The sequence below is a fragment of the Silene latifolia genome, chromosome 1 (assembly GCF_048544455.1).
Source record: "Silene latifolia isolate original U9 population chromosome 1, ASM4854445v1, whole genome shotgun sequence".
In the NCBI taxonomy this organism is placed as follows: Eukaryota; Viridiplantae; Streptophyta; class Magnoliopsida; order Caryophyllales; family Caryophyllaceae; genus Silene; species Silene latifolia.
In genome coordinates this window covers 198,617,080-198,632,694 of record NC_133526.1, presented here as the reverse complement: position 1 = coordinate 198,632,694, position 15,615 = coordinate 198,617,080, and the positions used below count along the sequence as shown (strand labels likewise).

General features: G+C 35.3%; 1 protein-coding gene and 1 long non-coding RNA gene across 11 annotated transcripts; both read right to left on the bottom strand.

The window, feature by feature from the left end:
* Window positions 1-1,666: 1,666 nt before the first annotated feature.
* Window positions 1,667-15,476, bottom strand: LOC141617139 (F-box/kelch-repeat protein At3g23880-like). Of its 9 annotated transcripts, none has more exons than XR_012531091.1 (4): window positions 4,014-4,456; window positions 2,516-3,749; window positions 2,252-2,291; window positions 1,667-1,776 (listed from the first exon to the last, which is right to left on the bottom strand). XR_012531091.1 is itself a non-coding variant. In XM_074434326.1 (3 exons), the coding sequence occupies exon 2, from the start codon at window positions 3,745-3,747 to the stop codon at window positions 2,560-2,562; it is 1,188 nt and encodes a 395-aa protein (XP_074290427.1). In that variant the 5' UTR covers window positions 3,748-3,749; window positions 4,014-4,456; the 3' UTR covers window positions 2,023-2,291; window positions 2,516-2,559. The 9 variants fall into 9 exon arrangements, 5 of the variants coding, with proteins under 5 accessions (XP_074290427.1, XP_074290435.1, XP_074290418.1 ...); XR_012531093.1 differs by lacking the exons at window positions 1,667-1,776; window positions 2,252-2,291; window positions 2,516-3,749; window positions 4,014-4,456 and adding exons at window positions 12,952-13,053; window positions 13,529-13,568; window positions 13,793-15,026; window positions 15,292-15,476; XR_012531086.1 differs by having other exon boundaries at window positions 2,252-3,749; window positions 4,014-4,455.
* On the bottom strand, window positions 5,720-10,235 carry LOC141621578 (uncharacterized). Of its 2 annotated transcripts, none has more exons than XR_012532560.1 (4): window positions 8,096-10,235; window positions 6,880-6,985; window positions 6,398-6,682; window positions 5,720-5,837 (listed from the first exon to the last, which is right to left on the bottom strand). It is a non-coding gene; the product is annotated as an uncharacterized LOC141621578 (long non-coding RNA). The 2 variants fall into 2 exon arrangements; XR_012532507.1 differs by having other exon boundaries at window positions 5,724-5,837; window positions 6,886-6,985; window positions 8,096-10,230.
* Window positions 15,477-15,615: the final 139 nt, after the last annotated feature.

The following is a 15,615-nucleotide window of genomic DNA, read 5'->3' as shown; positions in this document are numbered from 1 at the left end:
TCAACTTTTTCCATTAAATGAACTAAATTTAACCCAAAAAAATTCCAATAATTATGCAACAACATTGCAAAACTACCCAATTCATAATTCAATCTAACCCAGCAAAAAAATTATACCCAATTAATCTTCTTCATCTTCAAACTCAATTTCTTTCAACTACATATATACCATTAATTAAATGTTGTTATGGTGATAATAAATTTACGTAGTTGCTCTTTCATGTACGGAATTTACTTATTCATGGACTTTTTTCCATAAGTTTTCCATCATTTACCCTTCTAAAAAAAACTCTCTTTTTTCCCCCTTTTCTTCTTGCCCTAAAAATTTAATCAAATTGTTAGTAAAATTCATCAATTATAATACATCTTAAATCTCATTTTAATCGAATAATAATTTCATTTTAAACTTTGTAAACAACAATTTATTGTATTAATTTAATTATGTTTATCTTGTTTATGAATTCGTCGATGGCGCTAGTTTGGGTGATTGTTTGCGAAACCCAGGGAATCATAGTTTTACCGTGTTGTCGAATTCGTTGACTAGGATAATGTTGCTGATGCTTTGGATTATATGCATAATTGTGTTGGTGTTGGTGTGAGGTCAGAGTTTGTGCATAATCATTTGAAAAGTAGTTCGTTTATTATCTGTGAGTCTGTGGCAATACTACTTTGCTAGCGAAGATTTGTCATTTCGGTACTGCGCAATTACAACAGCCGATAGGGGTGGTGGTTGGGCGGTGGCGGCAGGTATGCGGAGGAAGTTAAAAAGAGATTAGAAATGAGAAGTTTGAAAGAATGGTCTTAAAATAAGAGGGGTAAAAATGTAAAATGCGTCCATAAATGAGTAAAATGCGTCCATGAATGAGCATAACCCTAAATTTAATTACTTTGTTACAAAATTCCTCAATTTAAGAAATTTAAGAAGAAATAAGCAAAGATGTAGTAAAATTGGTGTAAATGTAAATATGTAATAACAGCAAGTGTTAGAGAAACTCCATATCAAGTTCTTGGTGTTTCTACTAATGCTACACCTAATGAAATCAAAAGGGCTTATCGTAAGCTTGCTCTTACGTATCATCCTGATGTTAATAAAGTGATAATTTATTAAAGTGCCGAGTAAATAAAATAAATTGATTATTTTGAGTTAATACTAAATTTTAGCTCAATTTAATTATCGGGTTTTCTATCCTATGTCCGCCCGCTGGATTTTCTTTTTTTGGCTTTCTTAATCTATGCCCAGTGGGCATAGGATAGAAAACCTGTTTAACTATTTTGCCTAGATAAAATTCGAGTCAACTCGGATTACAAAATGGGTTATCCGGACCATTAAACTCGAATGACGCCCAAAATTGGCCAAGTTCACTAATAAACCCATAAATGGGCCTGTGACTACCGAAATCCACCAAGGGGAATTGAAACTTTATAAATAGAGTCATTCTCATTCATTACAAAATGGTCATAAAACCCATTAAAAATTACTCCGTATTAGTTAGCTTTCATTTTGCACTTTTAAAGCCCTAAATTAAAATGGGGTTTTTTTGTGAAATAAAACGTACCTTTGCATACATGCACTGGCAGCTACAAAAATTCTACCGTCCTCCCGGGAGGACGGTACTCCTCACACACAAACACAATCCACCCAAGTGGAATATTATAATGGCTTGTGTGTGAGGAGTACCGTCCTCCGGGAGGACGGTAGAATTACTCCTGGCAGCTAAGCGGTCATTTCTTTGTAGATCAATAATCATAATCACGGACTATTGTGATTTGTTACTCCCTATCATACAGTCATACGCGGTTAGAAGTATCCAACAAAGTGCTCAAGTGTCTAACACGGATACGCAAGTGCTCAAGTGTCTAACACGGATACGCAGGGTAATATGAAGAGTATAAATACAGTATATGTTACTTCTACCAAACTCAAGAGATTCAAATCTAAATGTATAATTTGAAGAGGTGGAAAAAAGATCAGGCATTTTCGACAGATAGATCTTATTCTGGAGTTGATTATAACACAATGCAACAAGTGAACATGTAGTGCTTAGATATCATCAGATTACAAGATGGCAGAAATAACAAGGGAGAAACTATAAAGTGGATCATAAACAAAATATGCCAAAAGATTACATTTCAACTAGAATAGCTTAGAAAGCAAAAAAAGGTAATTTGACGGAGTACAAATGACAAGTCACTTCCAAAATGAAGAAATCAACTATGTTCTGCCTAAGTTCGACACTAAATAATAGACTAACCTGGGTCAATGAATCTTCCAAAAGAGCTAGTAGTTGCTGACTGCAATCATACACAACGTCGATACATAAAATTAGCCATTATTTAGAAATGTGCATTTTCGGTCATATACTTCTAGGATGAACCAGATCGGAAAAAAGGCCATATCTAGCAGAGCCACAGCCGATAGCAGCAAAATGAAGGACATTAAAGCAAGTAGTCAAGACAATACTAATTCTAGCTAACAACAAAATGGACAAGTAGCAACGGCCATTTCCTTTGCTTACCGGCAGGGGCTTTTCCAAAAATAATCCATAAGAGAAAGAGTTTTCTAATCCACAGGAAAGACGTCATCGTCATCCTGAGCTCCATATCCTTTGTGCAACACTAAGCTCTCCGAATACGTTACTAGTTTTACATATTTCCTCATAGATTTTCCACGCTCCTGAACCTGGCCACTAGCAATGTTATAAGACTTTTTCTCAATAATCAAACAACCACCATAATCACTCTCGTAATAGAATGCCTTGGAGTATAGGTGGTGCTTGAAGAAATCAAATTCATCACGACTTGAAGGTTTTGAAAACCATAAAGTCCACACCCTCTTTCCACCGTCAATTTTAAGCACCCATATGCTGGTATTTACTTCAGAAATACTGAAAACCGCTACCGATTCCCCAAGAATAAACAGTTTCCTCATGGTATAACTTTCGTCGGAGAAACATGGAATCTCCAAAAAGGTGAACTTTTCCGAATCAAAGTCAAGGGAAATAAGATGGTTTTTATTACCCCCGTATAGATCAATTGCCTTACTGTGTACCTCACCTTGCAAGAAAACAGTAGTGCACGGGTGAAAATACGACCAAAATATATGCTCAAAGCACGAGCTCTCGACATCGAGCTCATTCTTTCTGACAGTCCATCGTTGATCACTGAGTGTATAAACCGCAAAAAACATATCTTTTGGGTGAGTACCCGGGGTATCATCAAATGTGATAGCGATGATTTTATACTCTTTAGTTGAAGGAGCGAATCCTAATACAAATGCAGTCCTATCTTCCAAATGGGAAGGAATTGGGCAGGAGGGGACTAGCAACGATTTTCTAATACTAGGGTTCCACAATCTCAATTCTCTCTTTGTATCAACTAATCGTGACATTAAAAATAAGCCATTACAACTCCCTGGGGTTTCGTAATATTGAAAACTCGTTAAATTGTGACCGGTTTTCCTGAAAGTATCAGCTCTACGAATTGTCATCAAACATCTCCTTCCACGGTTCGATTCCGGGACCTCAAATGCTACGAATAACTTATTCTTACTATTGTTATTCGTGTTGCAGAGTTGAAGATGCAAGTGAACAAAATCAGGGTCATCGATTATAGAGCACCAAGGTTTACAGACGGACCTGAATCGTAACAGGGTTTTACCCGGCATTCTTGCCAAAATCAGAGTCCATATTTCCAAGGGTAAGTACTTGAATGAAGTTTTTGTCTTCTTTCTGCTCATCATCTTCTTCATATCTGGGTTTTAATGAGTTCAAATTCGACACTTAGGGTTTCAATTGTACAACTTAGGATTCTTAATTTATCGAACAAATGAAGACTAAAATAAACCCTAATTACTTAGCAAAAACGTAATTAAACAAAGACATTTAACAAAATCAATGAAGACTATGAATTACGATCATCACCTAAACCCTAAATTAACCTAAAAATTTATGAACACGAGCATTTAGGAAAAATTAAACATAAACTGTAATTGTTAAGAAAATAAGAGAAATTGACCTGTTTACAGCTGCAACAGAGGATTTGAAGAGGAATGGCAAGAATTCACGGCGAATGATGAAATTGTAGATAGGATATTCAAGCTCAGTAATTAATTGGAGGTGAGAGAGAGTTAAGGTAAACTGTTAAAGGTTATAAGTGAAAATGAAGGATTGATTAAAGTTTTCCACTAGTTAAGGACTAGATAGTAGAGTTGGTAAAATCAACAAGACTGATTGATCCGATGGTAATGCGAGATTCGAAAATGACCTGAATTATAGCATTTGAATGGGATTCGAAATCTAAATTGACCTGACCCGGCCTAAAAATGACCCGAACTTTCTTGACCCGTAACTGAACCGATCGAAATAACCGGATCCGAAACCACTCAATCCGAAAATGACCCGACCCGAAATAACCCGACCCGCTTAACCCGACCAACATATTGAAACAGACCCAAACCCCAAACTGACTCGACCCGACCCGAATTAACCCGAAAAAATGAAGCACCCAAATTGACCCTAACGAGTTATCATTAACCAGAAATTCGAAACACAAACTCAACACAACTTGACCGAAACTTGAATCTAATCGTTTTTTTTTTTTTTTTTTGATTAGGTAAGAAAAGTAGGTCGATCCTCTAGGGTAGGACCAAACTATCTCATCCTTTCGAATGAGGGAGGTAAGTTGAAGTCACCGGCTATCAAACCACCTCGAAAGAGTTGGACATGAATGTCCAATAGAGGCCATGAAGTCAGCAACCTTGTTGGCTTCACGAAAGCAATGTTTAATTATCACTTCATCGAAAAAATGGAGGTCTAATTTCACATCCTTTACAATACTAGAAATTTTCCAAGGAATTTGCCAAGTACCTCGAATCGAGTTAATAACACATAAATTATCACCCTCCACAATTAACTTTGAGATTACTAAGTATTTAGCTGCTAAAATACCTTCTTTTAAGGCGAGAGCTTCCGCAACAAGGATACTATTGGATCCGCAGTTTTTTGCTCCCAATAAAACGACTTTACCATTGTGATCTCTTATAGAATATCCTAAAGCAGCTTTATTACCTTCTATTCTCGATCCGCTAAAATTTAGCTTTAGGAAACCGTTTCTAGGTTTTTCCCACCAAATTTCTTCCTTACTAGAGTTGTTTTAGCTGACTCTTCTATCTCGGGATTGTTGAGATCCTTAAATCTAGTCACATTCCAGGTCTTAGTGCTATTATTACATAAAATAATAAGTTTGTTAATACTTAAGTTAACATCATTAAAGATACACTACTACAAAAAAAGTCAAGGAAACCGGTTAAAAATGCTATAAGAGACCGGTTTATAACCGGTCTCTAGCTCATAGGTGTCTTAGCCTAAGAGACCGGTTATTAACACCGGTTTCTTTGATATAACCAAAGAAACCGGTTGTCACCAAAAACCGATTTCTTAGATCACTGAGTAGCAGATCAGTTATTGGCCAAATCCGGTTTCTTTGCTATTATGTTTGGAACCAGTTTTGCACTATAATCGGTCTCTTTGATATTATCTAAGAAACCAGTTTTGGATTAAAACCGGTCTCTTATATTTTATTTAGAAACAAAAGAAAAATAGAATTAAAAAAAGTCCACACCTACATAATATTAATGAAAAATTATAATCATTAAAATATTACTTTTATTTAATTACACAATAACCACCAACTGCCAAAAGCAACCAATCTTAGAATTATATTAAGATTCGTACAAATTAATCCCTCCCTAACTATACAAGGAGTAAATCTAGCAAAATAATAACTCTTCTCTGTCATCAAAATCATCTCAAACTCGGAGTCATTACACTAGCCTCGTTCCTGCACGAAGGGGAAAAAAACAAGCAATAAAAACTGAATTCTTGTAGATACTTGTTGCAACATGATATTCAACATCTAGAGGAGAAGGAATAAGAATACAAAAGATAAAATGAGATGTTTACGGTTTAAACATCAGAAGTCGATCACATTTGCTAGACATCTTGGTCTCATCTGTTTTTTATGTGAGGTTAAAAACAAGGTAGTACGTAAAAGGTAGGATTTTCCATTAGTGTCGTCAAGTGTGTACTATAATCAAGAAGCGTAGTATCCCATGAATTCACGGCCAAAACAAATGTATAAGCATTATTAGGATTTAAAGATTCCAATCTCCCTGAAAGACAAGTTAATGACACCTAAAACCAGGTCCGACACGAGATTTGAGCAATTAGGTTTAGTATAATATGTGCAAAAGCAAGAAAAAATATGAATAAAGCATAATTTAAACGACAGTATAACAAAACTTGAATAAAACATCAATATCATTTTTCAGAATGACAGATAAATTTTTTCCAAGATAGAAGAAATCTAAGCTCAATGTACAAAAAGGAGGAAAAACTAACCAAAGACGAATTTGATAGGGCTCATGACGATCTTATTTTTAGCAGCATCACCAATCAAGCTCTCACTTTCTGTGAAAATGGCATAAGGCGACGCAATTCTATTAGCTTGATTATTCATAATCTTTCCCTCGTCTTCGTTTCCTTTTCCAAGAATGATTTATGCAACCTGACCTGCTACATTGCTTGCCTCACCCACATCTTCAGCCATGGATATTACCATGGTGTAATCCAGTTTGTAGTCTATGGAATGCGATTTCTTCCCTTTTCAGGATGCAACTTGATTACCTATTTAAAAATGAATCAAGCGGGAAGTAGTGTAGATTCCTTAGATTCAGCCACTTTGACATAAAAAAAAGGTTGATAAAAGGCCTCCCAAGTTTAAACATTTGATTGACGATGATACACGACAATGTTAAAGAAACGTTTACAACAACGCACCCTAAATAAGGTCAGCTGAGAGAAAAACAACGGAGAAAACTTACACTTACCCTAAGTCCCTAACTATTGTTGCCCTTGTTACTAATGTCGCTTTGCCCAGTTTTTCCAGTGTTTCAACAATTACACGCGTTTTTCTGGCTCTTGAAAAGGCTGAACAATATCAAAACAACCAACAATAATTAAAAGAGTAGTTGTTAACCAAGAATTATTTCATTTCTCAGATAAATGTAATAAAGACATGCTTCTAGCTTTCTCAACCATTGAACCTTATTCATAACAAGAAAGCACTGCAGAGAGTACTCTTGGATTCATAGTCAATGTGGTCGATGTTTTTCAATCCCCTACACTTATATACTCCCTCCGTCCCGGTCATTTGTTGTCCTTTGGTTTTGGCACAAAGACCAAGGAAAGAGGAGAGGACCAATTACTAAATGACATGTGGATGAAATTGAGTGTGAATGACCAATTTGTTCATCAAATGCAATCCTAAAATAGAAAGAACAACAATTCACTGAGACACCCTAATATGGAAAAGAACAACAAATGACGACTGGGACAGAGGGAGTACAATATACTCATAAGACCACTGTTTGCCTAATAAGTTTAAACTTGTGTAGGTACGCACTCTGTATATGAGGTTTGTTCTTTAAGGTTTAACCTCTCCATTCAAGAAAGCGTGAATAATTAATGCATCATACTGGCAAGAGCTTGACGATAAGCTTGAGCAAAAGCCCTATATCAATATACTAACTAGGCAATGATATTTGGAGCCTGCATTTCTGATTTACAACCAAAATTAATCATATATCATATTACTCGTATCAAAATTAAAGATTGGGAAAAGCAACCATTTATAATTAATAAGAAAAATTGTACAATACATATATAAGAAATGAACAAAAAAATCCAGTAAACAAAGTAGGAAGAAGCTGGCGCAAGAGGAATAAGGTGGGGATATTAATGAAAAGAACAACAATATGGTATTATCAGTTTATTATCACTAATCGACATTCGTAATCATATAACGATGATTAAAGTAAATGATTACATGTAAGCTTATTTGAATCCAAAACCCTTAAATTGATCGACCCTAATTAGCAAGTCTAACCAATTAAAGTTCCATACTTCAAACACAAGAACAATAAAACTATATGTATTGTTAAGAACAACAAACAAAATCGTATAACAACCTAACTAAGAAAAGATCGAACAACCCATAAACCCTAAAAAATTAAAACGAAATTGATGAAAACTGAGTACCTATTATCGAGGTATCGACTGGAAGGAGGAGCAAGCGAGAGTAAGAGACGCCGATAGTGTTAGGAGTGCGTTTGGTGGTGGTGGCGATCGATATGTGGCGAGCCAAGTAGTGGGGTTAGTAACTGCGAATTGCTAACTGATAACCCATGTCATATGGTGCTAGCTAAGATACAAAATGAATAGAAAGAGAATAAAATGATACGGTATAAATCTGTAGTTCAGTTTGAAACAACTCTAAAAAGAGAAGAAACCAGTTTAGATTCAACCCGGTTCGTTAGCTAATTTTAAGAAACCAGTTTTACTAAATAAACGGTTTCTTATATTAAGAGACCGGTTTGAGAGTTTAACAGGTTTCTTATTAGTGATCTCTTTGCTACTTTTTGTAGTAGTGATAATATCATTTCTGCGAAACCATGCATTCCACCAAATAAAAATAATTTTAATGAAATCATCATATTTAGACAAAAACTCGTTGAAACTAATAATGTTCAGGTCTTGGATGACAGATCCAATTAAGGGTCATTCGTAAAAAAAAATGATATTTGTTTTCAATAGGATTGTTGCACAGAACACAATGAGGTGGGACATCAATATGACTCTTGAGAAGTCTACTTTTCGTTGGAAGACCGTCAACACAGGCTTTCCAAAGAAAAAAAATTCAATTTTGGAGGAATATTCAATTTTCAAATCCACTGAAATTCACATTTGTTAAGAGTTTGATCGAACAAACCTTGCGCTAACCAAGTTGCTGTTTTGGTAGAGAAATTTTTATCTACGGACAACCCCCAAATGAGGGTATCTGGAATATCATTATGTGGCAGTGAAATGTTAGTAATCTGATTAACAATATCATTATTATTCACTAAGCTGGATAATTTACAAACATCTCATTGTTTGTCAGAGGTTATGAAATCTTTAACCAAAAAATTAGGATCATGGTTACTATCATCATCAACCATACTGCTTGTAAGTGGGTGTGAAAAAACCCAATTATCAGACCAAAACTTAATGTTGCCACCATTACCTACCTGCCATCTTAGTCCTTTTCTAAAGAGATTTCGAAGACTCATAAGCTTACGCCATTGCCAAGAAGATACTGAGTTTGGCTTATGGTCAAAAACTAAACAATTTCTCAAATATTTTTTAGTTATCACTTTGACTCATATATTTTCCTTATGCATAAGAATTTTCCATAAGAGTTTCATTTAGAAAGCTTTGTTAGCTGCTTCAGACGTTTTTATTCCTAGTCCACCCAAAGATTTCGGTAAACGAACTTTTTGCCAACCAATCAAATTAGGGGATCGTTGAGAAGGATTCTTGTTCCAGAGAAAATCTTTATTAATCTTATCCAATCTTTTATGGATTGACGGGGGAAGAAGGAAGTTTTGCATTTGAAAAGTTCCTTTTGAGGCAATTTGCATTGTTCAGAATTAGTCTACCTGCTTGTGATAAAGAATTCGCTTTCCATTTTGATAATTGATTATGAGAAGAGTGAATAAGACTGTCGAAAGTATTTTTAGTAACTCTATTATCAATGATAGGACATCCTAAGTACTTACCTAGGTGAGCTTCCTCGTTCATACGGAGAATACCTCTGAAGGATTCTCGAAGAGGCCGGTCAATATTTCTAGTGCATTGAAAGGTGGATTTGTCAAAATTGATAAATTTTCGTGAGATCGTGCAGAATTTATCTAAAATAGACTTAATGGTTCTACAACTCTGATTAGAGGCTTTAGCGAAAATGATAGTATCATCCGGAAAAGTGAGAAAAGGGATTTTCTCCACCCCATCTCCAATTCTAATACCAATATCACTAGAACTAAGATCACTATTTTTTTATAGAGATCTTGCTAGAATCTCGGCGCACATAATAAATATATACGGCGAGAGTGGGTCTCCCTGTCTAATGCATCGAGTGGGTGTAAAAACGTCACCCGGTGTTCCATTTACTAACATCGAGAACAAGACAGTTTTTATACATTCCATGATCCATGAAATCCAAATATCATCGAAACCCATCTGTCTAAAAGTTTCCTCAATAAAGTTCCATTCTAGTCGGTCATATGCTTTTTCCATATCAAGTTTAATAGCAATCCAGCCACCTTTACCTTTTTTACGCTTAAAAGAGTTGAAAATTTCGTCGGCAAGACGGATATTATCTTGAATAAAACGATTTGGCGTAAAAGCACCTTGAAAAGGGTGGATAATCTTATGCAAGACACTACGAAGACGAGTGGCCATAATTTTCGAAATAATTTTATAGATTGTTGAGCAAAGACTAATAGGGCGGAAATGGTTTGCTGTTTGAGGATTATCAATTTTAGGAATTAATGCTCTGAAAGTATGATTTATTTCTTTTAATAATTTACCCGAATGGAAAAAAGCTAGAACTGCTTTAGTTACAGAATTTCCTACAATATCCCAATATTTTTGAAAGAACTCTATAGGAAACCATCGGGACTGGACATTTATTTGCGGCTAAATTAAAAACAGTTTGTTTAACCTCTTCCATACTTACATTACTTGTAAGAAATTCGTTATCTTAAATCGTAATTAAACCACTAATCGACTTAAAGTCCTCATTTTTGTCGAAAAGACAAAGTTGGTTTTTTGTGAACCTAATTTTAAATTCGTTAGATATTTCTTGTTTTATGAGTTCTCGGTCAGTAATACAAGCACCGTTCCTATTTATGAACTGCTTAATTCCATTCCTACTACGTCTAATAGTGGCGTGGTTTTGAAAATACTTGGTATTATTATCTCCAAACTTAGGTTTATCTATATGAGTTTTCTGTTGCTAGTAGATGCGTTTATAGTCAAGTAGGGCATCTCGTTTTTTCAGCCATTTCAACTGCGCTACTTCTAAAAGCGTAATATGGGATGAACCAAGTTGGTTTTGAATACTCTCTAATTTTTTTTCAGCAATTGAAAGTTGTCTAAAGATATTTCCAAACGTATGCGAGACAACACCCAAACCCGAGTTTAAACATATCAAAAATAACCAAACCCAACCATCACCCGAGCCGAAAAAACTCGAAATGATCCACTATCTCAGATCACAATCGACCCGACAGACAATTAACAATCAATAGCGTTTGATTCAGTTCAGTGACTCAGTCCATACATTATCATTCCCCTTTTCTTACCAAAATCACCAAAAAAATCCCAGAAATTTCTCAACTTTTTCCATTAAATGAACTAAATTTAACCCAAAAAAATTCCAATAATTATGCAACAACATTGCAAAACTACCCAATTCATAATTCAATCTAACCCAGCAAAAAAATTATACCCAATTAATCTTCTTCATCTTCAAACTCAATTTCTTTCAACTACATATATACCATTAATTAAATGTTGTTATGGTGATAATAAATTTACGTAGTTGCTCTTTCATGTACGGAATTTACTTATTCATGGACTTTTTTCCATAAGTTTTCCATCATTTACCCTTCTAAAAAAAACTCTCTTTTTTCCCCCTTTTCTTCTTGCCCTAAAAATTTAATCAAATTGTTAGTAAAATTCATCAATTATAATACATCTTAAATCTCATTTTAATCGAATAATAATTTCATTTTAAACTTTGTAAACAACAATTTATTGTATTAATTTAATTATGTTTATCTTGTTTATGAATTCGTCGATGGCGCTAGTTTGGGTGATTGTTTGCGAAACCCAGGGAATCATAGTTTTACCGTGTTGTCGAATTCGTTGACTAGGATAATGTTGCTGATGCTTTGGATTATATGCATAATTGTGTTGGTGTTGGTGTGAGGTCAGAGTTTGTGCATAATCATTTGAAAAGTAGTTCGTTTATTATCTGTGAGTCTGTGGCAATACTACTTTGCTAGCGAAGATTTGTCATTTCGGTACTGCGCAATTACAACAGCCGATAGGGGTGGTGGTTGGGCGGTGGCGGCAGGTATGCGGAGGAAGTTAAAAAGAGATTAGAAATGAGAAGTTTGAAAGAATGGTCTTAAAATAAGAGGGGTAAAAATGTAAAATGCGTCCATAAATGAGTAAAAAATGCGTCCATGAATGAATGAGATAACCCTAAATTTAATTACTTTGTTACAAAATTCCTCAATTTAAGAAATTTAAGAAGAAATAAGCAAAGATGTAGTAAAATTGGTGTAAATGTAAATATGTAATAACAGCAAGTGTTAGAGAAACTCCATATCAAGTTCTTGGTGTTTCTACTAATGCTACACCTAATGAAATCAAAAGGGCTTATCGTAAGCTTGCTCTTACGTATCATCCTGATGTTAATAAAGTGATAATTTATTAAAGTGCCGAGTAAATAAAATAAATTGATTATTTTGAGTTAATACTAAATTTTAGCTCAATTTAATTATCGGGTTTTCTATCCTATGTCCGCCTACGCGGATTTTCTTTTTTTGGCTTTCTTAATCTATGCCCAGTGGGCATAGGATAGAAAACCTGTTTAACTATTTTGCCTAGATAAAATTCGAGTCAACTCGGATTACAAAATGGGTTATCCGGACCATTAAACTCGAATGACGCCCAAAATTGGCCAAGTTCACTAATAAACCCATAAATGGGCCTGTGACTACCGAAATCCACCAAGGGGAATTGAAACTTTATAAATAGAGTCATTCTCATTCATTACAAAATGGTCATAAAACCCATTAAAAATTACTCCGTATTAGTTAGCTTTCATTTTGCACTTTTAAAGCCCTAAATTAAAATGGGGTTTTTTTGTGAAATAAAACGTACCTTTGCATACATGCACTGGCAGCTACAAAAATTCTACCGTCCTCCCGGGAGGACGGTACTCCTCACACACAAACACAATCCACCCAAGTGGAATATTATAATGGCTTGTGTGTGAGGAGTACCGTCCTCCGGGAGGACGGTAGAATTACTCCTGGCAGCTAAGCGGTCATTTCTTTGTAGATCAATAATCATAATCACGGACTATTGTGATTTGTTACTCCCTATCATACAGTCATACGCGGTTAGAAGTATCCAACAAAGTGCTCAAGTGTCTAACACGGATACGCAAGTGCTCAAGTGTCTAACACGGATACGCAGGGTAATATGAAGAGTATAAATACAGTATATGTTACTTCTACCAAACTCAAGAGATTCAAATCTAAATGTATAATTTGAAGAGGTGGAAAAAAGATCAGGCATTTTCGACAGATAGATCTTATTCTGGAGTTGATTATAACACAATGCAACAAGTGAACATGTAGTGCTTAGATATCATCAGATTACAAGATGGCAGAAATAACAAGGGAGAAACTATAAAGTGGATCATAAACAAAATATGCCAAAAGATTACATTTCAACTAGAATAGCTTAGAAAGCAAAAAAAGGTAATTTGACGGAGTACAAATGACAAGTCACTTCCAAAATGAAGAAATCAACTATGTTCTGCCTAAGTTCGACACTAAATAATAGACTAACCTGGGTCAATGAATCTTCCAAAAGAGCTAGTAGTTGCTGACTGCAATCATACACAACGTCGATACATAAAATTAGCCATTATTTAGAAATGTGCATTTTCGGTCATATACTTCTAGGATGAACCAGATCGGAAAAAAGGCCATATCTAGCAGAGCCACAGCCGATAGCAGCAAAATGAAGGACATTAAAGCAAGTAGTCAAGACAATACTAATTCTAGCTAACAACAAAATGGACAAGTAGCAACGGCCATTTCCTTTGCTTACCGGCAGGGGCTTTTCCAAAAATAATCCATAAGAGAAAGAGTTTTCTAATCCACAGGAAAGACGTCATCGTCATCCTGAGCTCCATATCCTTTGTGCAACACTAAGCTCTCCGAATACGTTACTAGTTTTACATATTTCCTCATAGATTTTCCACGCTCCTTAACCTGGCCACTAGCAATGTTATAAGACTTTTTCTCAATAATCAAACAACCACCATAATCACTCTCGTAATAGAATGCCTCGGAGTATAGGTGGTGCTTGAAGAAATCAAATTCATCACGACTTGAAGGTTTTGAAAACCATAGAGTCCACACCCTCTTTCCACCGTCAATTTTAAGCACCCATATGCTGGTATTTACTTCAGAAATACTGAAAACCGCTACCGATTCCCCAACAATCAACAGTTGCCTCATGGTATAACTTTCGTTGGAGAAACATGGAAGCTCCAAAATGGTGAACTTTTCCGAATCAAAGTCAAGGGAAATAAGATGGTTTTTATTATCCCCGTATAAATTATATGCCATACTGTGTACCGCGCCTTGCAAGAAAACAGTAGTGCACGGGTGAAAATATGACCAAAATATATGCTCAAAGCACGAGCTCTCGACATCAAAGCCATTATTTCGGATAGACCATCGTTGATCACTGAGTGTATAAACAGCAAAAAACATATCTTTTGGGTGAGTACCCGGAGTTTCATCTAATGTTATAGCGAGGATTTTATACTCCTTAGTCGAAGGAGCGAATCCAAACACAAATGCAACCCTATTTTTTAAATGGGAAGGAATTGGGCAGGAGGGGACTAGCAACGATTTTCTAATACTAGGGTTCCACAATCTCAATTCTCTCTTTTTATCAACTAATTGTGACATTAAAAATAAGCCATTACAACTCCCTGGAGCACCGTAATATTGAGAACTCGTTAAATTGTGACCGGTTTTCCTGAAAGTATCAGCTCTACGAATTGTCATCAAACATCTCCTTCCACCGTTCGATTCCGGGACCTCAAATGCTACGAATAACTTATTCTTACTATTGTTATTCGTGTTGCAGAGTTGAAGATGCAAGTGAACAAAATCAGGGTCATCGATTATAGAGCACCAAGGTTTACAGACGGACCTGAATCGTAACAGGGTTTTACCCGGCATTCTTGCCAAAATCAGAGTCCATATTTCCAGGGGTAAGTACTTGAATGGAGTTTTTGTCTTCTTTCTGCTAATCATCTTCTTCATATCTGGGTTTTAATGAGTTCAAATTCGACAAATTAGGGTTTCAATTGTACAACTTAGGATTCTTAATTTATCAAACAAATGAAGACTAAAATAAACCCTAATTACTTAGCAAAAACGTAATTAAACAAAGACATTTAACAAAATCAATGAAGACTATGAATTACGATCATCACCTAAACCCTAAATTAACCTAAAAATTTATGAACACGAACATTTAGGAAAAATTAAACATATACTGTAATTGTTGAGAAAATAAGAGAAATTGACCTGTTTACAGCTGCAACAGAGGATTTGAAGAGGAATGGCGCGAATTCACGGCGAATGATGAAATTGTAGATAGGATATTCAAGCTCAGTAATTAATTGGAAGTGACAGTTAAGCAGTTAACGTAAACTGTTAAAGGTCATAAGTGAAAATGAAGGATAGATTAAAGTTTTCCACTAGTGAAATGGAGAGTTCATTTCATTCTCACCACACAATTTAATATTGTTGTTTTAATTCCACTTAGGGCTCGTTTGGTTGATACGGGAATTACATTGACGTGTTAATTTGCAATGCACGGGAGTTTAATTCCTACATTAAAATTCACGT

What these genes read in the sequence shown, in the direction of transcription:
- LOC141617139 (XM_074434339.1), bottom strand. Translation starts at nt 15,024, where the DNA reads ATGAAGAAGATGATTAGCAGAAAGAAGACAAAAACTCCATTCAAGTAC.